General features: G+C 41.9%; 1 protein-coding gene across 2 annotated transcripts; it reads right to left on the bottom strand.

Annotated features, from left to right (window-relative positions):
* Positions 1-1,386: 1,386 nt before the first annotated feature.
* On the bottom strand, positions 1,387-21,891 carry galnt6 (UDP-N-acetyl-alpha-D-galactosamine:polypeptide N-acetylgalactosaminyltransferase 6 (GalNAc-T6)). Of its 2 annotated transcripts, XM_039010007.1 has the most exons (12): positions 21,705-21,891; positions 17,628-17,862; positions 15,900-16,183; positions 15,138-15,310; positions 11,281-11,430; positions 9,875-10,109; positions 9,452-9,569; positions 8,605-8,805; positions 5,908-6,039; positions 5,338-5,439; positions 4,765-4,923; positions 1,387-2,228 (listed from the first exon to the last, which is right to left on the bottom strand). In XM_039010007.1, exons 2-12 carry the CDS (start codon positions 17,832-17,834, stop codon positions 2,115-2,117), a joined length of 1,875 nt encoding a protein of 624 aa, XP_038865935.1. In that variant the 5' UTR covers positions 17,835-17,862; positions 21,705-21,891; the 3' UTR covers positions 1,387-2,114. The 2 variants fall into 2 exon arrangements, with proteins under 2 accessions (XP_038865935.1, XP_038865936.1); XM_039010008.1 differs by lacking the exon at positions 21,705-21,891 and having other exon boundaries at positions 17,628-18,314.
* Positions 21,892-23,162: the final 1,271 nt, after the last annotated feature.

Here is a 23,162-nt window from a genome sequence, read left to right as displayed (position 1 = left end):
GCGAATGGAATAGACAACACTCCATTGAAGATTGCCTTCAATAATTGATCTACTTGATGCGTTTCAGTCTATGCTTTATTGTTTTGAAGTCATCTGTGAGGGAGCATGCTGTCATTGTTTATTACTTATTGATTAAATGTTCAGATTGTGACAGGCAAGGCATGAAAGACAACTCCCAACATCTCCACATTTCAACAGGCCTGGTTTGGCAACTATTTGTTATTTTTTTTTAACCTTTATTTAACTAGGCAAGTCAGTTATTAAGAACAAATTCTTATTTTCAATGACAGCCTAGGAACTGCCATGTTCAGCGGCAGAATGACAGATTTTTACCTTGTCAGCTCTGGGATTCGATCTTGCAACCTTTCGGTTACTAGTCCAACGCTCTAACAACTAGGCTACCTGCCGGCCCTTTTCATTTCATCCCAGAAATACATAGGCCTACTCGGTCTTCAACTTCCTTTTTTTCAAGCTTAGTTACAGTCGTGGTCTAACGCGTGTCATTTTTGTTGAGTTTACAATTACAGAAATACATTTTGTTGAACTTTTTCAAGATTAGTCTCAGTCTCTCATTTGTACTAAGTTTTCATTAATTATCTAAAGGAATGACCTTAACCAAACCACTCCTTGCATAAACATTAATATTGTGCAAAACAAATTGTGACCAAGATATTTATTGACTAGCCTATTCAACAGCTCACTCAGTCACACGGAGGAATGTTTATTATTGTCTTCACTATGTAGGGAATAGGGTGCCATTTGGGACGCCGACAGTCTCTTATCAGCATCTAGCTTCCGATATGAACCAGTTTCTTACCTCCAGAGTAATAAAGTTGGACCAATATCAAGCAGCACTAGCGTCATCGCTGGGGATACCTTAGGAGTGTGCACAACCACACATAATACATACCAGGCGGTGTCAGAGGACGACCCCAAAAAATGCCGAAGACTCCAGCCACAGACCGTTCTCTCTGCTATCGCACGGCAAGCGGCACCAGTGCACCAAGTCTGGAACCTGAACAGCTTCTACTCCCAAGCCATAAGACTGCTAAATTGCTAATCAAATGGTTACCAGGACTACCTGCATTGACCCTTTTTTGAGTGCATGATGTTAATAAAAAAACAAGAGCTCTCAAAAGTACTAATTCCATTTCTATCATAAGTTTATAGTAATGCTTTTCATTATCTGAGAATATCTCTTAAAGGTAAAAGCTGAGACAAACATTTATATTTTTGTCATTTAGCAGATGCTCTCCAGAGCAACTTACAGTAAGTGGTGAGTACATACATTTTTCTACTGGTCCCCCGTGGGAATAAAACCCACAACCCTTGGTGTTGCAAGAGCCATGCTCTACCAACTGAGACACACGGGACCAGTCATTTCACTCGTATGACAAATAAAACTTTATTTAAAAAAATGGACACCTTTCCCTTTGGCAGACATATGCATTGTCACAGAAACAACATTCACTATATCTACATTCATTACCTGACAAGATAAGTTAAGACAAAAAAAAGAGAACGCACTTCTGGGTTGAGGTCCTAGTTGTCTGGAAGAGACCTCCCGCCTGCCACTCCAGGATCGTGTCCAGTAGGGCACACAGTGGCAAAACATTTTGCAACAGAAAACTAAGATATGTGTTCTTACTGGATAAGTTTGGGTAGTAGGCCTAAGTTCTCTCCGTTTCACTCCATTCCAAAACATTTTCTCCCTACTGAACATGACCCAGGCTGCAGAGTCCACTGTCCACACACTCCACGAGAAGAAACCTTCATTCATGAGTCTCTATTATCATAAATATATAGTTAAAAGTGGTTATCCTGAGATCCTTCACTTAGGTGTGCACTGCCATAGCACAGTCAGCACTCTATATTCAACCTGTCCACTCCACTTAGGTCATCAATGGTCTCCAGTGCAGTATGACTCATGTCCTGTCAGGTTCAGCTAGTACTGGTGCTAGTACTGCCTGCTTGACCCAGTCTATAGGTAGATTGGTAGGGTCTATACGTTTGTTAATAGCATCTATGGGTGGGTGGGCTGGCGGGGGGGCGGGGGGGTCAACGTCTAGTGAAAGCTTCAGTTCTGCTTAAGGTCAGGGGTCGAAGGTTAGGGGTCAACTGAAGGCCCAGTGCTGGTTGAGGTCAGCTGCTTCACAGTCGTTCATCACTATCTGGCCCCCTTTCAGGAGTAAGCACTTTCCACTTGGTGGGTTCTTGAGGAGATTCTCCTAGAGAGGGCAGAGGGTTAAAAGTACAGAGTAAGACCATATACTGCAGTGGGATAACACTGGGTCAGCTATGGACAGATTCGATCTAGAGTGATAACGATCTTTCACAATGCACAAGAGAAGTTAACAGATAGTTACCTAAGCAGATTAAATGTACTTCATTCCGTTTATTTCATCAGTCACACATGCTTTACAAAAGCACTCTTCAAGAATGAGGAGTCTAAAATATTTCTCCCAGCAGATCTAGAAATGTGTATGCGTGTGTGATATACAGTGCCTTCGGAAAGTATTCGGACCCCTTCACTTTTCCCACATTTTGTTACGTTACAGCCTTATTCTAAAATGGATTAAATTGGAAAAAAAATCCTAATCTACACACAATGACCATTAATGACAAAGCGAAAACAGGTTTTCTAGAAATAAAATACCTTATTTACATAAGTATTCAGACCATTTGCACTCACACATCTGAGCAATCTTTTTTGCAGGTGCATGGTAACAGTTGAACAAGATGAAGGAAAAAGGAAACCGCACACTGCTCTTGATAGTATCACTGATCTTTAATAAGCTTACGTATCGGCCTCACGGCCTTCGTCAGAGCTTTTGTTGAGTTTTAAAAAAAAGTGCACCCTTATGTAGACCTAGCCCCACCCACATCCGTTCCACGCATCGAAAGGGGTTGGAGGCGAAGGAAAAACAAATAAGTGCTACCAAATATAACAAAATGCATTAAATAAATATTTGAATAAAGTGTGTAAATAAGACGTATTAAACACGTCTGTAAAACCACAATGAGGACATAGCAAGTTTTCATTAATCATTGGGTACATTGTACGAAAAACATCAGAGTAATCTTAAATAGGGACATTATTCATGTTAAAATTCACAACATAACATACATAGGCATTTCATCATTAAGTCCTTTAGGAAATAATGTCTGTAGGATGAAAATCCAAAAACATTCTCCTTTACTCAGAGTATTATTAATATCACCTCCCCTGTCTGATATCTTAACTTTCTCTATACCACAAAATCTAAAAAGATAGAAATGTCATGCTTTAGGTCATTAAAATGTACTGCGACCCTTTCGATGCGTGGAGCGGATGTGGGTGGGGCTAGGTCTACATAAGGGTGCTCATTTGTTTTTAACTCAAACGCTTTGACGAAGGCCGTGAGGCCGATCGTAAGCTTATTAAAGATCAGTGATACTCTCAAGAGCATTGTGTGGTTTCCTTTTTCCTTCATTGGTCATCCTTAAAACGTTTCTACAACTTGGGAGTCCACCTGTGGTAAATTCAATTGATTGGACATGATTTGGAAAGGCACACACCTGTCTATATACTGTAAGGTCCCACAGTTGACAGTGCATGTCAGAGCAAAAACAAAGCCATGAGGTCGAAGGAATTGTCCGTAGAACTCCGAGACAGGATTGTGTCAAGGCACAGATCTGGGGAAGTGTATCAAAAAATGCCTGCAGCATTGAAGGTCCCCAAGAACACAGTGGCCTCCATCATTCTTAAATGGAAGAAGTTTGGAACCACCAAGACTCTTCCTAGAGCAGGTCGCCCGGCCAAACTGAGCGATCGGAGTAGAAGGGCTTTGGTCAGGGAGGTGATAAAGAACCCAATTGTCACACTGACAGAGATCCAGAGTTCCTCTGTGGAGATAGGAGAACCATCCTTTATGGCCAAACGAAGCCACTCCTCAGTAAAAGGCACATGACAGCCCGCTTGGAGTTTGCCAAAAGGCACCTAAAGACTCTCAGGCCATGAAAAACAAGATTCTCTGGTCTGATGAAACCAAGATTAAACTCTTTGGCCTGAATGCCTGAAACCTGGCACCATCCCTACAGTGAAGCATGGTGGTGGCAGCATCATGCTGCGAGGATGTTTTTCAGCAGCAGGGTCTGGGAGACTAGTCAGGATCGAGGGAAAGATGAACGGAGCAAAGTACAGAGAGATCCTTGATGAAAACCTGCTCCAGAGCGCTTAGGACCTCCGACTGGGGCAAAGGTTCACCTTCCATCAGGACAACGCAGGAGTGGCTTCGGGACAAGTCTCTGAATGTCCTTTAGTGGCCCAGCCAGAGCCCGGACTTGAACCCGATCTAACATCTCTGGAGAGACCTGAAAATAGCTGTGCAGCAACGTTCCCCATCCAACCTTACAGAGCTTGAGAGGATTTGCAGAGAAGAATGGGAGAAATTTCCCAAATTCAGGTGTGCCATGCTTGTAGTGTCATACCCAAGAAGACTCAAGGCTGTAATCACTGCCAAAGGTACTTCAACAAAGTACTGAATAAAGGGTCTGAATAATTACGTACATTTAATTTTAATACATTTGCAAAAAATACTAAAAAACAGTTTTTGCTTTGTCATTATGGGTATTGTGTGTAGATTGATGAGGGAAAAAAACGATTTAATCCATTTTAGAATAAGGCTGTAACGTAACAAAATGTGGAAAGTGATGGGATCTGAATACTTTCTGAATGCACTATATATGCGTGCGTGCATGCTTGTCCAGGTGATGCTTCCTTACCTCTGTAAAGAGCCACTCCTGTTGTGGTGCCACGCTAGTCCCTAGTCCCTTTAGTGTACAGAGCTCAATCTTAACCTGGTCTGGCTGGGGGTTGGCCTGTAGACACAGCTGCTTCCCTATGTTGTGACGCAGTTCCTTATGAGACGTGTATTCAAAGTACTGGGGAAACAGCAGGAGAGATAAGCACATGTAGTCAAACATCACTTTCATATGGTGCTGGGGACTTATTATTGGAGATCGTCTAGGTTCACTTGAAAAATAGATGTCAATCTCAATGTGATTTAAATAAAAGTTAAACAAAACTTTGCCTATAAACCTGAATATGAAATTCCAAAATTGACTGAACATACTGTTGTTGAATGCATATCAATATCAGAATATCCCTCCACACAACCATAGAGTGCAGAGGAGGCTGGTGAGAGGAGCTATAGGAGGACAGCCCATTGTAAGTCAAACATGCGTTTTTCATATGTTTGATACCGTTCCATTTATTCCATGCCATTACAAGTGAGACAGTCCTCCTACATATCCTCCCACCAGCCTCCTCTGACAGTGTGAGTGAATGTACAGTACCTGGTTACCCCCCATATTGTGGCACGTGTACATGATCAGTGGCTTCCCTCCTTCATTTTTCTCTCCCACATCCAGACAGCTCTGGGCACCAGAGTTCTTAATCTGCGCGCACACACACTTAACAATGAACACTTATGCATCGCCATCATGTACAGTACTTTCCTAGTCACACTTTATGTAGATGCTCTACAGATGGTCATACTATCAACAAACCATCTGTCGATAAGCAACTGCTTGCTAAGCTTACGGTTAGGTTTAGAATAACGGGTTGGGTTAGGGTTAAGGTTAAGTTTAGGGTTAGTAGATATTTATTTGAAATGTTACTTATAGAGCATCTATCGATGGACTATCTAAAAAAGAAGTGTTACCTCAAATACTTGTAGCGTTTGTTTTGGACTGCCTGGCTAAACCCTGCATTTAGTGAGCAGGATTTGCACTTTTGAGACATTTCTATTATTTTCATGGCAACAGGCAAGCTCAATCATGCAAAGCTAAAGAATTTCAAAATACTTTAAAAAGTATTTGAAACCAGGTCTGATAGTTTGTACACCTGAATGGAACAAAACGTACCGCTCCGAACTTGGTAGGGGTGAGGTCTGGCACGAACGCCTCGGGGTAAATAGTATTCAGATACCAGGTGAAGTTCTTACACTGCAGCCTCTCCCTCAGATTCACACGCTCCGAGATGTCACCAAATCCTTTCTGCAACACACACAGAGTAGTGGAAAGGAGTGAGACAGGAACAAGTGACTTGCTCAATCCTGTGCACTGATAGTTAACTTTAAAGTAACTGTCCAGTGAAAATCTGACATTTCTCTACCTCATACCCAAATAATGTTGTTGACTCGTCCGATACTCGTATTTGTGGCCAAAGCATACATTTGAGAAATATATATATATATTTTTTAAATACACTTTAAAAACCCCCACATCAAATTTGTATCTCAAACAGACCATTTAAAAAATGCTTGCAATTTCCTCAGAGTATGATGTCATAATCCTGAGGAGGATGAGCTGGCCAATCAGCGGTCTACTTGCGTGAATATTTAATGACCGGTATACACCTACACCATTCTGTCGTTGGGGTACGTCCACACTATTCCAACACAGAAAAGCTGCTTTTCAACATACTTAATTACCATTTCTTGGAAGGAAAACTATTATTTCACTCATATTATAAGTAATTAAAGGTCATATTTCATAGAAATCTGGAAAGACTGGACAGCTACTTTAACCCCATATAACGGTAGTCATATCAAATCAAAAAGTATTGGTCGTGTACATAGATTTGCAGATGTTATCACAGGTGCAGCGAAATGCCTGTGTTTCTAGCTCCAACAGTGCAATAATGTCTAAAAAAAAAACTAAAAAAACAATGCCACAGATGTCTGAACTTTTGAGGGAGTATGCAATTGACATGCTGACTGCAGGAATGTCCACCAGAGCTGTTGCCAGAGCATTGAACGTTCATTTCTCTACCATAAGCCACCTCCAACGTTGTTTTAGAGAATTTGGCAGTACGTCCAACTGGTTTTACAACCGCAGACCACGTGCATGGGGTCGTGTGGGCGAGCGGTTTGCTGATGAACAGAGTGCCACATGGTGGCGGGGGGGTTATGGTATGGGCAGGCATAAGCTACGGACAATGAACACAATTGCATTTTATCCATGGTAATTTGAATACACAGAGATACTGTGACGAGATCCTGATGCCCATTATGAGGCCCATTTTTTAAAAAGGTATCTGAGACCAACAGATGCATATCTGTATTCCCAGTCATGTGAAATCCATAGAAACCCATGACTGATTTCCTTATATAAACTGTAACTCAGTAAAACCTTAGAAATTGTTGCAGGTTGTGTTTATATTTTTGTTCAGTGTCCATGTAATTGATATACATATAATGGTGTGTAAAGACATTATGGACAGTATATGAATAGAAAAAGGTGTGCACAACAGTAGTTACATTGAATGAGCCATGACAAGAATACAGTATATACATACAAAGTGGGTAAAACGTTATTTAAACATTATTAAAAGTGACCAGCGTTCAATGACTATGTACATAGGGCAATAGTCTCTAAGGTGCAGGGTAGAGTACCAGGTGGTAACCGGCTAGAACAATGACTAAGGCTAGTGGTGACTGTTTAACAGTTTGATGGCCTGGAGATAGAAGCTGTTTCTTAGTCTCTCGGTCCCAGCTTTGATGCAGCTGTACTGTCTCCGCCTTCTAGATAGTGGCGGGTGAACAGGCCTTGGCTCGGGTGCTTGATGATCTTCTTGTCCTTCCTGTGACACCGGGTGCTGTAGATGTCCAGTGATGTGTTAGGCTGACCATACCACCCTCTGGAGAGCCCTATGTTTGCGGACGGTGCAATTGCTGTACCAGGCGGTGATACAGCCCAACAGGATGCTCTCAATGGTGCATCTGTAGAAGTTTGTGAGGGTCTTAGGGGCCAAGCCAAATTTATTCAGCCTCCTGAGGTTGAAGAGGTGCTGTTGCTCCTTCTTCACCACGCTGTCTGTGTGAAGGGACCATTTCAGGTAGTCAGTGATTTGCACGCCAAGGAACTTCAAGCTTTTGATCCTCTCCACTGCGACCCGTCGATGTGGATGGGGGCGTGCTCTCTCTGCTGTCACCTGTAGTCCACAACCAGCATTTTGTTAAGGAAGAGGTTATTTTCCTGGCGCCACTCCGTCAGGGCTATCACTTCCTCCCTGTGGTCGGTCTCATCATTTTTGGTAATCAGGCCTACCACCGTTGTCGTCAGTAAACTTGATGATTGAGTTGGAGACATGCATGGCAACGGAGGGGGCTGAGCACGCACCCATGTGGGGGGCCCTGTGTTAGGGATCAGTGTGGCACAAGTGTTGTTGCCTACAGTATATAGGCACTCATAAAAACATATTTATTGTAGTTTAGCCTATTCCAGATAAATAATAATATCTTATAATAAACAGATTGCAGTATGCGCAGGCCGACACATTTTGCACAGTAGTGTGTTGTCTAACAGTTAGCCTTCATTCAGCTTTTCCTTCTGTGTCGAATGAATGTGAGATTACCAAGTCTGGCAACACAAGATTATCTAAAATTATTATGGAACTTGGAGTGAACGAAAACATGCCATGGGCTTAACCCTCTTCTCTCACCACTTGTGACATTTTAGCAGCGTTCTGGTTGCGTCGGTTGTAGATGTTTAATGCACAGCACTATATCGAACAGTACAGTATATGAAACTTTGAGTTGATTGAGAACATAAGCCTACCTCCTTGGCCATCTTGGCAGCGTTACTGTTGCGTCGGTAGTAGATGTGTTTGTAGTCATCCATCCAGACCTCTGCGAGTCGTACTTGGTTCCTTGTGATGACCTCAGTACCTTTAGGGAAGGTGTGGGGTGACTTGGTACGGAACACGTGACCCACCACGGAACACGGAATGATCTCCAGCTGGCCGCCACACTGCCACACCTGGGAGAAAGTTTATTGAAGTTAGCTGGCTAACTTAGTGACCTGCTTTGTCAATGGAGGCACAAGGACACCGATTATTCACTGTTGAATTGTATTGATGACATTCTGTGAACACTGTGCGATTCTGTAGCAGTTGACAAAGTTAGACAAAGTTGCTTTGACTTCCTACAAGCCTTTTGGGCTGGTGTTTACATAACATTTGGTGCTGTCTGATTAGGATATATAGGGTCTGTCTCCAAGAGGCCAGATAGACATTTGCTCTGCTTCTGTGCTGGGTGCTGTCTCCTTGTTGCAACTTGTAATAAACCAGATAGATTATTGATTAACTTTACCTACGGCTGTGTTTGTTTTTGTTCACCTGGAAATTCCTACTACAGATACACATGCTCACAAAAACAGGTTAACAGGATTCCTAAGACCTTTTCTGAGATGCTTTGTGGATACAGGCCCAGAGCCATATACAACGTCGAGGTCACATGACACCATTCAACCAATTGAATTTAGGTAATAATCAACTGAATGTCTTTGAGAGAAACCATAATCAGCAAACTCTCTATATATGGCTCTGTTTTAGACTAACTTTAGTATTTGATAGATATTCCTTTATAATAACATTGTTAGAGGAAAGGGAAGAGGGGAAACTAACCCTAAAGGACATCTCCACATTCTCACCCCCCCAGATCTCCATCTTGTCATCGTACGTCCCGATGTGTTCAAAGTACTTCTTGGAGATGGAGAAGAGACCACCGGCAAACGTTGGAGTTCTGAATGAACAGACATGCAGAGGTGAGTAACAGATACTAGATGTCCAATGCAACATTATGGAATATACATAGTCTGATTGCCGACTAGTGATCTGATACATATTTCAAGTGCAGAAATATAACATATGCTGAAATGTAAGATGAATGTATTGATGAATGTATTGCAAATAACTATATTATATATTATATTACTATATATTGCAAATAACTTCAGCAATCACAGCACTATATTCACTATGTACTCCACTAGCTGTCGGAAGGCAATGTACTCTATGAAACATGTTAGGTGGGTCCTTAGCCCTTACTTGACGGGGTAGGTCTCGTCTTTGCGTCTGTTGCTCTCATGCTCGGGGATGCCTTCCCAGCCAAAGCTGAGGCTCCAGTCAAAGTTCCCTCTGTTGCGGGCCTTAGCGGTGGCTACAGGCTTGTTGAAGGTAAAGTCATTCAGGCTGATGGTAGTGATCTCTGGGCTGACCACGGCTGTTGGCTCCTCTACGATACGAGCCAGCAGGGGCTCCAGCCAGCCATGGAAACACTCACCTGGGGACGGGAGAGGAGGGTAGAGTTCAGCAGGTGTAAAAATATTTCAAAGTACAAGAAGTCGGTAGTTGGTAGTTGGCCAACATTGTGAAGCGTTACAGATTGAGATACAATGAATGGAGCTTAGTTGGCCAACATTGCGGAGTTCAGTTGAGAAACATTTGTGGAGCTGACACCACTCCCAATTCTACACAACAGAAAATCCTGTCTATTCTACACAATACTTTTCTATGTGAACATTGTGTAACGCTGCATCCTCCTGGCCTCAACAGACCCCCAGGATGAGTCCTGAGCATTCTGTCAATGATATGTAATCTGTGGTCACAATTGCCTGACAACATCACATTATGCAAACGCCCTTGTCGGGATGACCCTGGGAATTCACAGTATTTGTGTATGTTTTTGTATATGTTTTATACATTACTGCAAAGCCTTTATCTCCAGTACATTAGTATCTATTGCCTTTCATCTGTATGTATAGCCCTTCATCACTCCACTACTTTGCATATCTCTAAGCATACGTGGGTGGAATGTGGTCATACATCTAGTTCTAGTAGGGAAACCTGAAGAGCAGGTTTCAACTGTTCACTACTTTAAAAAAGAACCGCAGGTAGTAAATATGTTCTAAACATTTATACAAATAAAGTTGTAACACTATGGTTGTAAATGGAATGATCACTTGGGAAACATTTTACCCACTCCTATCCTTCCTTGTGGGATAGCAAAAAGGGATGAGGGGGTCAATAAGGAGTTAGTTGTGTTGCTCTGGCCTTGTGCGCTAGCTATTCACAGTGCATCAATCCATCTCCTATCGTATTGTTTGTGCTTTTGAACAGAAAGTACAGTAAAGGTACAGTAGGAGATGGGAGAAGGTCGAGTCAAAGGGCAGAGGGCTGTATTCAAATACATATAGACTCTGGCATACATCTGTGCCATAGGCCACCATACATATATTCCTAGTTAGCTAGCTAGTCACATTGTGCATCCAGAAATTTAGGTCTCTCCCTGGGCCCCCGAGTATTAATGAATGAATCCATCCATCCCTTGTGGGCTAGTTACTCAAAGTGTGCATTCAGGAAAGTGAGTATATTTCTCTGTGTCCCCCTGGCCTCTAAGAGCTTGGCTGTTATCAGGCACTCATTTATTCATCCATCGTGGGCTAGCTACTCACAGTGAGCATCCAGGAAGGTGAGTATCTCTCCCAGGGCTCCCCGGGCCCCCAGGAGCCTGGCAGTGATCAGGCCCTTCCTCTCCTGCTGTCTCACCACCTTCACTATCTTTAGCTGCTTCACGTACTCATCCAGCCGAGTGCCCAGGTGTTCTGGTAGAAAGGAGAAAACACATACCTGTTATGACATTCTTTTCTTAAGGTGAGCTGGAGCATATCGGAGGGAATCACTTAAAGGGATAGTTCACCTAAATTACATTGGTTTCCTAACCCTATACGCAGTCTATGGACACGGTATGATCCTTGCTTTTGGTTTTTGTTTACCTGGCCACTCTTTCAAATCAAAATTGTTTGTATTTGTGGCACAATCCAATGCAAGTCAATGGTGGCATTTTTGTTCTTCATGTACAAACCTATAAGTAACTTAATTCAGTTATACAACCCATTTTCTTAAACCTAAGGATGATTTGGACATTAAGAGAGGAAATGCTAATATGGGTACCATTGACTTGCATTAGATTGTGTCACAAATTCTAAACAACATTTGAAACAGTGGTCAGGTAAACCACAACAAAGCATTGATTACAGTCATACCTTGTCCATAGACTGATTACAGGGTAATGAAACCAATATATGTCATTTTGTAATTTGGGTGAACTATGTAAAAACTAGACATCAATTAAACACAAACACGAAGCGTCATGTTTAGTTAGGAACTTGGCTGGCTCTTCAGGTAATACAACATTATTTTCATCAGGTGAGGGTGGAGCGGTTAATGACAGGTCAAGACCAGCATCGCTAGGTAACTGACTAACAGAAAGCAGGGGTGTGTTCAGTGACATGTACATATGAATGTAATGAATAGAACTGACACAATTCCCAATACTGCCAGACAGTCATATCTGTTCTACATAATACATTGCTTTCTAAACGTGATGGGACAGGACGGTAACAATAGTATTCTCTCGGTATGCAATCTGGTTTCCGCTCAGGTTATGGATGTGTCACTGCAACCTTAAAGGTCCTCAATGATGTCACCATTGCCCTTGATTCTAAGCAATGTTGTGCTGCTATTTTTATTGACTTGGCCAAAGCTTTTGATACAGTAGACCATTCCATTCTTGTGGGCCGGCTAAGGAGTATTGGTGTCTCTGAGGGGTCTTTGGCCTGGTTTGCTAACTACCTCTCTCAAATAGTGCAGTGTATAAAGTCAGACAATCTGCTATCTCAGCCACTGCCTGTCACCAAGGGAGTACCCCAAGGCTCAACCCAAGGCCCCGCGGTCTTCTCAATTTACATCAACAACATAGCTCAGGCAGTAGGAAGCTCTCATCCATTTATGTGCAGATGATACAGTTTTATACTCAGCTGGCCCCTCCCCGGATTTTGTGTTAACTGCTCTACAATAAAGCTTTCTTAGTGTTCAACAAGCTTTCTCTACCCTTAACCTTGTTCTGAACACCTCTAAAACAAAGGTCACATAATTTATAGATCGGCAGGTAAGGAAAATTCTGTTAAAGGTCCCCAAAGCACACACATCCCTGGGTCGCTCGTCTTTTCAGTTCGCTGCAGCTAGCGACTGGAACGACCTGCAACAGACACTCAAACTGGACAGTTTTATCTCAATATCTTCATTCAAAGACTCAATCATGGACACTCTAACTGACAGTTGTGGCTGCTTTGCGTGATGTGTTGTTGTCTCTACCTTCTTGCCCTTTGTGCTGTTGTCTGTGCCCTATAATGTTTGTAACATGTTTTGTGCTGCTACCATGTTGTTATGTTGTGTTGCTACCATGCTCTGTTGTCATGTGTTGCTGCCTTGCTATGTTGTCATCTTAGGTCTCTCTTTATATAGTGTTGTGTTCTCTCTCATGTTGTGATGTGTGTTTTGTCCTATATTTATATATTTTTTTGTTTTACATTTTTAATCCCAGCCCCTGTCCCCACAGGAGGCCTTTTGCCTTTTGGTAGGCCATCATTATAAATAAGAATTTGTTCTTAACTGACTTGCCTAGGTAAATAAATGTTAAATAAAACCCCCAAAATACAAAAACCCCACATCCAGTTATATTTAGAACAGACAAGACCGTAGAGGTCTGAAATTGTATCACAAGTTTCAGTTTAGTATTAATAACACACACTGTATGCAATGCACTGGCCACAACAGACATTACACTTCTTACACAGCATATGTTCTTAAACCATGTGATAATGCAGCTAGCTAGTATACAGGCGATTGTTAGAACACAGCGAGAGATTAAACCAAACTATATGGCCAGGAGGTTCCAAGGTCCAGAAGTAGATTTTGAACTAGGTGTCAAAGCACATCCTCTTTTAGTCTTGATTAGTGAAGCAATGCAATTTCTTGTTTCTAAGAACAGTACCCTTAGTTTCAGAATGACTGACGAAACGTTTCGCTGTTGGTGTGCCCTAATGTACAGTTCCCCTTTGCTTTTCCCTTAGCCCATTGTTAGTATCAGGCTCCATTACCTAGACTGGTTGCGTCACCGCCTGGTATGGCAACTGCTAGGCATCTGACCGTAAGGAGCTACAGAAGGTAGTGCGTACGGCCCAGTACATCACCGGGGCCAAGCTTCCTGCCATCCAGGACCTATATAATAGGCAGAGTCAGAGGAAAGCCCATAACATTGTCAGAGACTCCAGTCACCCAAGTCATAGACTGTTTTCTCTGCTAACGCACGACAAGCGGTACCGGAGCGCTTGTTTTGTACACCGCTGCTACTCGCTGTTTATTATCTATGCATAGTCACTTCACCCCTACCTACATGTACACCGCTGCTACTCGCTGTTTATTATCTATGCATAGTCACTTCACCCCTACCTACATGTACACCGCTGCTACTCTCTGTTTATTATCTATGCATAGTCACTTCACCCCTACCTACATGTACACCGCTGCTACTCGCTGTTTATTATCTATGCATAGTCACTTCACCCCTACCTACATGTACACTGCTGCTACTCGCTGTTTATTATCTATGCATAGTCACTTCACCCCTACCTACATGTACACCGCTGCTACTCGCTGTTTATTATCTATGCATAGTCACTTCACCCCTACCTACATGTACACCGCTGCTACTCTCTGTTTATTATCTATGCATAGTCACTTCACCCCTACCTACATGTACACCGCTGCTACTCGCTGTTTATTATCTATGCATAGTCACTTCACCCCTACCTACATGTACACTGCTGCTACTCGCTGTTTATTATCTATGCATAGTCACTTCACCCCTACCTACATGTACACTGCTGCTACTCGCTGTTTATTATCTACGCATAGTCACTTCACCCCTACCTACATGTACACTGCTGCTACTCGCTGTTTATTATCTACGCATAGTCACTTCACCCCTACCTACATGTACACCGCTGCTACTCTCTGTTTATTATCTACGCATAGTCACTTCACCCCTACCTACATGTACAAATTACCTCAACTAACCTATACCGCCGCACACTGACTAGGTACCGGTACCCCCTGTATATAGCCTCGTTATTGTGATTTTATTGTGTTACTGTTTATAATTTTTTACTTTAGTTTATTTGGTAAATATTTTCAACTCTTCTTGAACTGCACTGTTGGTTAAGGGCTTGTAAGTAAGCATTTCACGGTAAGGTCTACACTTGTTGTATTCGGCGCATGTTTACCTCCCTAATCTTACTGCAAAAAAATAAAAAAATGTGTCAAATAAAGTTTGATTTGACTTTATTTAGAGTCATCATGCCCACGGTACCCATAGAAATAGAATCCCCATTCAAGTCAATTATGCCACAATGGGTAGACTGGTGGCCATTTTGAGTGAACCCATAGAATTGATTTTCTCTGTGCCCACCTGCGGTGCTGGCGTCGTCCACCATGATGATCTCAGTGAGCAGGGCAGCAGGGGAGGTGTGGAGGACACTGTAGACGGTACGCAGCAGGGTGGACCAGGCCTCGTTGTGGAACACTATGATTACACTGGTGGTGGGAAGAGGAGGGCAGCGACGGAACTTACGCTCCACACACCTGGGAAGCAAAGGAAGAGCAAGGCACTGTTCGTCATAAAAAGGAAAAACTGTCAATATTATCTGCCCTGTGTTTGAGTTCACATGGGGGGTGTTTGTGTCTACGTAGATGCCCTAGCCGTACAATATATAAAGAGCATCCCTTAGCAAACATTCGTACATAAACCAAACTGATTGTGCTTTTCATGGCTATCAAGGTTTTGAAATGTTGATTAAATAAAGAAAAAGAAACATCTGCAGTAATAAACAATAGAGAATCTTGCTAATCTAGGACAAGTCTATTGAAAATGCATCTTTGAACAAGATTAGGAAACCACCCCCAAGAACAATACGCTACCCACCCCTCAACCCACCTTTCATCACCATGGTTACAGTTAAGACCGAAATTTTAGGGTGCATCCCAATAATATTTTGTTTCCCCTAAAAATGTGCACTTATTCACTACTTCCCACAAATCTAAAAGCATTATATTAAAATGCTTTTTTAAAAGCATTAAATCCACAATGTTCATTACCAGTAATTTCCTTTCAAAAACAGTGAACAAGTGCACATTTTGGGATGAAGGAGAGATAATTGGGACATAGTCTTACTCTGGTGGCCGGGTGTCGTCTCCTAGGCTACGGCTGAGGGAGATCCTGTCGGAGGAGAACTGGTTGAAACAGTTAACGGTCATCCCCTTTTCCTTCTCTTTCTCCTCCTCTGGTGTCATGTTCTTTTTCTCGTAGCCCCTCCCGTCGGCCCCAGGCCCTTGGGGGTCCTGTGGGGGCCTCTCCAGGACCGGCTTCAGCTCTGCCTGACTGTAGTGACCTGGAGGACAGTGGCGGTCTGGGGTGGCCTGCTGCTCCTCTATCGAAAGGGGCTGGGGAGCTCCGATCTGGAATCCCAGGTTATTGTTTCTTTATTTTATATCGATTTCTTGTATACTTAACAAAAATATAAACGGAACATGTAAAGTGTTGGTCCCATGTTTCATGAGCTGAAATAAAAGATTCCAGAAATGTTCCATATGCACAAAAAGCTTATTTCTCTTATTTTTTATCTACACATTTGTTTACATCCCTGTTAGTGAGCATTTCTCCTTTGCCAAGATAATCCATCCACCTGACAGGTGTGGCATATCAAGAAGCTGATTAAACAGCATGATCATTACACAGGTGCACCTTGTGCTGGGGCCATTTTGTTTTTAAGTGCAGTTTTGTCACAATGCCACAGATGTCTCAAGTTGAGGGAGTGTGCAATTTGCATGCTGACTGCAGGAATGTCCACCAGAGCCGTTGGCAGAACATTTAAATGTTAATTTATCTACCATAAGCTGCCTCCAACGTCATTTTAGAGAATTTGGCAGTACGTCCAACCGGCCTCACAACTGCAGAACACGTGCAACCACGCCAGTCCAAACTCGGCTTCTTCACCTGCGAGATCGTCTGAGACCATCCACCCGGACAGCTCATGAAACTTTGGGTTTGAACAACCAAAGAATTTCTGCACAAATTGTCAGAAACTGTCTCAGGGAAGCTCATCTGCATGCTCGTCGTGCTCACCAGGGTCTTGACCTGACTGAAGTTCGGCATTGTAACCGACTTCAGTGGGCAAATGCTCACCTTCGATGGCCACTGGCACGCCGGAGAAGTGTGCTCTTCACGGATTAATCCCGGTTTCATCTGTACTGGGCAGATGGCAGACAGCGTATATTGTGTCGTTGTGTGGGCGAGCGGTTTGCTGATGTCAACGTTGTGAACAGAGTGTCCCATGGTGGCGGTGGGGTTATGTTATGGGCAGGCATAAGCTACGGACAACGAGCACAATTGCATTTTATTGATGAAAATTTGAATGAGATCCTGAGGCCCATTGTCTTGCATGTTTGGGATGCTCTGGATCGACGTGTATGACAGCTTGTTCCAGTTCCCGACAATATCCACCAACTTCGCGAAGCCATTGAAGAATGAGACAACATTCCACAATCAACAGCCTGATCAAATCTATGCGAAGGAGATGTGTAGCGCTGCATGAGGCAAATGGTGGTTACACACCAGATACTGACTGGTTTTCTGATCCACCCCCCTTACTTATTCTTTTTTTGAAGGTATCTGAGACCAACAGATGCATATCTGTATTCCCAGTCATGTGAGATCCATAGATCAAGGCCTAATTAATTAATTTTAATTCACTGATTTCCTTATATGAACTGTAACTCAGTAAAATCTTGAATTTGGCATTTATTTTCTTGATCAGTGTATAATTATAAAACAAACAAAAACAATAAAGGCTGTTCATTTACCCCCCCCCCCCCCCCACCCACCAAAAGGACCCAGGGGTACCTGGAAGCCTAGGTTGTTGACTGCTCCTCGAACCATCACCAGCACCCGATCCTTGCGTTCCACCAGATCCTGGAACCAGGGGTCCTGGGCAGAGTTGGAGCCGGAGCCCATATCCTTCTGTAGGACCACCAGGACCACCATGAACAGAGTTCCCCCAGCCAGGGCCAGCTTCAGGGGGGACAAGCGCCGACGCAGGAACAGACGCATGGTGGGTCACAATTCAAAATGGCCACCGCTGAGAGAGAGAGAGAGAGAGCGAGCGAAAAGAGAGTTCAGTGTTTCTCCTATATTAAATGTATGCAGCGGCACAACTCTCTATTGATAGGGTTAGCTACACTTCCAGGATTACAAGCTAGCTAGCTAGTTACCTTGGAGGATTTTTTTGTACATATCTTCCTTAGATTCTTATCAGGTACTGTAGTCCGAGAAAACTCCTAAAATTATTTAAAGCTAGGGTAAAAACTATGGTGGAAAATGATTTAGGGGATATCAATGTTTTGACCCTTGTTGAAACACTCCTCCCAAAACCAATTAGCCTTTTCAATATGTAAACTGATATTTTTAAACTGCGGTAGCTTGTGTTTTATGTTGTAAATGTTTGAAACTGTATGCTGCTTTTTTTTGGCTAGGTCTCTCTTGCAAAATAGGTTTTGAGACTAACCTGGTAAAATAAATTGTCATCCTGGAAGTGTAGTCAACCCTATTACTAGACGTATGTAATAATTGTTAGTTAAGATACAGTAACGTAATGCTAGCTAAATAACTTCTGGCTTTAATATAGAATTGGCCGGTGATGTCATTTAGATTAAGGGATCCTAGGGGAAACACTGAAGTTATAAATTAACTGGAGGCATTACATAGTAATAGCAGTGAAGAGCTGGAGTATTTCAGACTATCATTTTCTTAAATAGACACGGGACTCAAACCCTTTTCGGAATAGAACAAAACAAACAGAAAACAGACTCAAATACTTTCTTTACCTGATGCAAAGGTGAATCTATGGAGACTAAGGAGACATTTTAAAACGCTGTTCTACCCAAAACCAGATTACTATAATAACTACATGCCAAATGTCAAAAGATGTGATCCAGTCAGCTCTTCTAAACCAGCATGTACTGTCCCTGTGTACCTAGCCACTCCCATAACACTTCTCTGCTGTCATAGCTACTTTCCCTCCGTCTCCCTCCCGCTCTCCTGAGTCGAGGTGGAGCCCCAGAGGAATAGCCTCACACACACACATACATACAGAGGGAGCAGAGTGAAAGAACAAACAGAACACACCTCTTGGTAAACAACCTGGAGTATTGCACCTGTATTCACCTTCTCTAGCCAAGAACACACATGTCATATACCCACCTGTTCCACTCCTTCCCGGATGCACATGTCAACAGGTTGGCCTTCCCCTGTTGGCTGACTTAGCAGCACCCACATTCACATTAATGAATGCCACCTTACATAGACACAAACACCAGTAGAATGAGTATGACTGGATGGATGACAAACACACCGGACATATTTCGCTCCACAGCTAGCCTGAGTCCCAGATCTGTGTCCCACTCATTAGCGCACATTGAAATCAAATGTATCGAAACATTTCGCAATGGAAAACAAAATTAAGCATTTCTAATTTCTTAAGTTCAGGTGGTCCCTCCCCGTGTCAGCCCATTCGCGTCCAGTTAGTTCTTTGTGAATACAACCCAGTTTGTGCTGTCATGTGAACTCCATTACGGTCATTCAATGGACCTGGACACACGTCACAAAACAGATCTGGGACTCAGGCTATTTAACAATGTCCTGCTTTATTAAGAGGGGTATCAAATCACAATAAATGATACCCTTAGGTGAACACTGCTTAGGGCCTCAAACTCTTAGTTTGTCATCATTAATTTAAGCCAGTCCTCTCAAGGAAATCCTACCTCCTTCATAATTGATCAAAGACACTCTCATGCTTCCAGAGCCCAACAATGGGCACACAGTTCACTCTCCTTGACTCAAATGTCATCTTAAGTTGACAACCTGTTTGGCTTGTTCCTATACTGGTAACAGACATTGGTAATGTGAAGAAAGGAAGACCGGCAGCTGAGAGGCTTGCTGCCTCAACTCTTTGTAGTTCTACCATATGATATGAAAAATGTTTTCAGAAGAACTTTGAATTAAATGCCTGCCCTTCAATTAAAAATGTCATTAATGTGTAATAATGCCAACAACAAAAAAATGTCCAATGCAGCCCTTTTTATCTCAATATAAAATCATTTCTGGGTAACAACTAAGTATCTTACTGCGATTGTTTTCAATTAAAATGGTCAAAAATAAACTTAATAGCTTCTTAGCAAAGATCAATTTCTGAAAGCAAGAATTTTACTAGGACTGCCTGGGAGTGGTCTGAGCAGGTAGGGAAAAACTGAAAACAAGCTATTATTGGCAGAAAGGTTTGGAAGTCTATTTCTTATTGGTCTATTAACTAATTTACCAGGCAGGCCAAAACTCCATCCCACCAAAACATGCTGAAATTTGAGGCGGTCTTTTCAAACAGCTCTTACACTAATTTGGGCATTATCATGTTTCACAATATTATTCTAACCTCACTGTTTACTTATTTATATAACACAGGAAAATAACATTTGACTGCACTGGGCCTTTAATATTTTGTTGAAAAGTTTATGGACAAACATTTCTATTAGCAAATAATGGATGGAATTTGTATCATAACAATACTCCACTTCAAAGTATTCCTTTTGTGGCTATCAGTGAATGCAATGCCAAATATAATCGCACTATGCAGTGAGAATAGGAGGTCCACTCATAAAACTGGTTTACCAGGTGGAGTGACTGATATTTGTGCATCGAACTTTCTCACTCATTTCACAATTAATTAAGGACTATACGTAATCACGGTAGCATCCACATTAATGTAGAAGTGTTAAGAAACATTCTATTCTTATTTACATTTTTTTTTAAGTGACTCAAATGACAAATACATTATTTACCATTCATTTCTATTGGGCACAAAATAATCTGAAACAATCAAAAGAAACAGCAAATGCAGCTAACACATTTCTAGAGTCACAAGCTTGATGTAGGCATTGCGTGTTATGAATATTGGACCAAATACTTAACTTTCTACTACTTTAATACACATACTGTATAATTGAATTTGTCCCAATACTTTTGGTCCCCTAAAATGGGGGGACAATGTACAAAAAGTGATGTACTTTCTAAGCGGATGAAAATCATTTAAAATCCAAAAGTGCTGTCCCAATACTTTTGGAGCTCACTGTATAAGGTCCTTGGACCTTAAAGAGTAATGGTAGGATATTACGTATGAGTACAATCTTGGGCTAGACAGAAACTACAGAGAGATACGAAGTGAACATCAAAACCGCAACAATGTAACACTACTATACTAAATAGGATTTTGAAAGTAACTAACTACCGATTAATGGAAGGCAATGTATGCCACGAACTCTACTCCAATGAATTCAATTACCGAAGAAAACGTTGTAGTTTTTAAACGGTCCGTGCCAAAGCGGATCCTTGGAACGTCCTTACCCAATTGAAGCTTAAATGTAAAATGGTTAAGGTTAGGGTATGGGTTAGGGTAGGGACGTCCCAAGGACGCGCATTCCTTGAAACTACTGGCCGTTTTAAAAAAGGTTGCCTCATCAACTAAGAAGATCTTTTTCAGCTCGAGCGTGTAACATGGTGCAATTTAACAGGAAATTGTTTGTGACAAAAATATCAGGAAGTATGAGAGTATGGCCGATTATAAATGACTAGAGTTAGTAAATATAAAAAGTGTTAAAATACAGCTGTCCCTTTGATTTACACAATGACAAAATAACTAATGTATGACAGATAGGATAAAATAGAATCATAACATGTCACGATCTTTATCGTGTATCACAATTTACTTATCTTGATATCTAGTGCCTCACAGGAAATTACAGATAGTTATATGAAAACGTAAAGGCTACATTGTTGCAATATAAATTCACCCTATCTAGTGCAACAATAAATAACACAATTCCTGATAAGATACAAGAGGCACAATGATGCGTTGTCTCCCGAATTTCTTACCTGGGAACCTGTTCACAAATTTGAAGACTGCCTTGCTGTGTCTTCGCGACGCTCTTTATTTAGTAGCGCGAAGGCGATAGATGGACTTAAATATTAACTTCAAAAGCCTTTCACGCAGCGCAAAAAGGATACACTAACACCACCAATGATGTATATATATTTATATATACACCATAGCGCGCCACCATCGCGGCTTCCCCTTTGAACGTAACAGGTGACATTGCTTGAAAGTATTAACTGCAGTCTCCAGGGTCCTAAAGGGAACTGTTTTCGGTCCGACCATTTCAAACAAACATCCCGCTGGGCACAGTTATAACTTCAACGTCTGTTCCACGTTGGTTCAACATAATTTCATTGAAATGACGTGGAAACAACGTTGATTCAACCAGTGTTTTCCTAGTGGGATGGGTTACTCGTTTTTTTCCACCAAGAATATAATAATAACATTTGGAGCATAGATTCATTTAAATCCACATCAAAATCACTTTGATTTTCAAGACAATTTCATTTGCTTTTGTCAATGGGAAAAATAATTCACATTGTTTAATTAATGCTCAGCACAGAGTAGTGTAGCCTAAGTTAACACAACCATTACCTCAACAGACTTACATTATTCATGTCAAGAAAGTAAATACTATCTCCACGACTGCTGTCTTGAAACCGTAGAGGGATTTATTCAGAGTGGCAACCTATTCCCTACATGGTGCAATACTTTTGACCAGGGCCCACAAGGCCAAAAGAAGTGTCCATATAGGGAACAGGGGACCATTTGGGATGCAACCCTCAGACATTGAAAAGATACTCTCAAAAAGAGACATGCTGGGCTCCATCTATCAGATATTGTCAGAAATCTACATTTTGATTAGAGGCTATTGATTGTCAAGTTGCTTGTGGAAATATGACATCCCAGCAACAACACAATACCAAAACCATGCCCATGTCTCAAATAGCACCCGATTCAATATGAAGTGCATAACTTTCGACCAGAGCCCAATTGACACTGGTAAAAAATAGTGCACTATACAGGGAATAGGGTACCATTTCGGACACATCTAATGTGATATTTAATGTCTAAAATTCAATTGTTAAACAAATTGCTTATGTGGTCTGTCAAAATTATAAATAAATAAACATGGAAACAAATTGTTTTTTGAAAAAAGAATAAGAGACAAAAGTGAAAGTGTGGTCTTTCACTTCCCTCCAGTGGTGCTAGCTAGGTACTTCCGTATGGTGTGTTGAGAACAGAGGAATTGATAGAGATCATTAATTGGAGATAACTCGTTTTTGCTTTGAAATTACCATTGAGGACTTGCATACTTTTAAATTAGTCGACAGGGTTGGACTTCCTATGGGTTAAGGAAGGATCCAGGTCATCAGGAGGGATCAGCCGATGAATTATACTCGTGCGCAAACATTCCATATGTCACGCCCTGACCTTAGAGAGCTTTTTATGTCTCT

Source organism: Salvelinus namaycush, chromosome 16, assembly GCF_016432855.1.
Source record: "Salvelinus namaycush isolate Seneca chromosome 16, SaNama_1.0, whole genome shotgun sequence".
Classification (NCBI taxonomy): Eukaryota; Metazoa; Chordata; class Actinopteri; order Salmoniformes; family Salmonidae; genus Salvelinus; species Salvelinus namaycush.
Note: the sequence above shows the minus strand (reverse complement) of the source record. Positions and strands in the feature narration are given on the sequence as shown.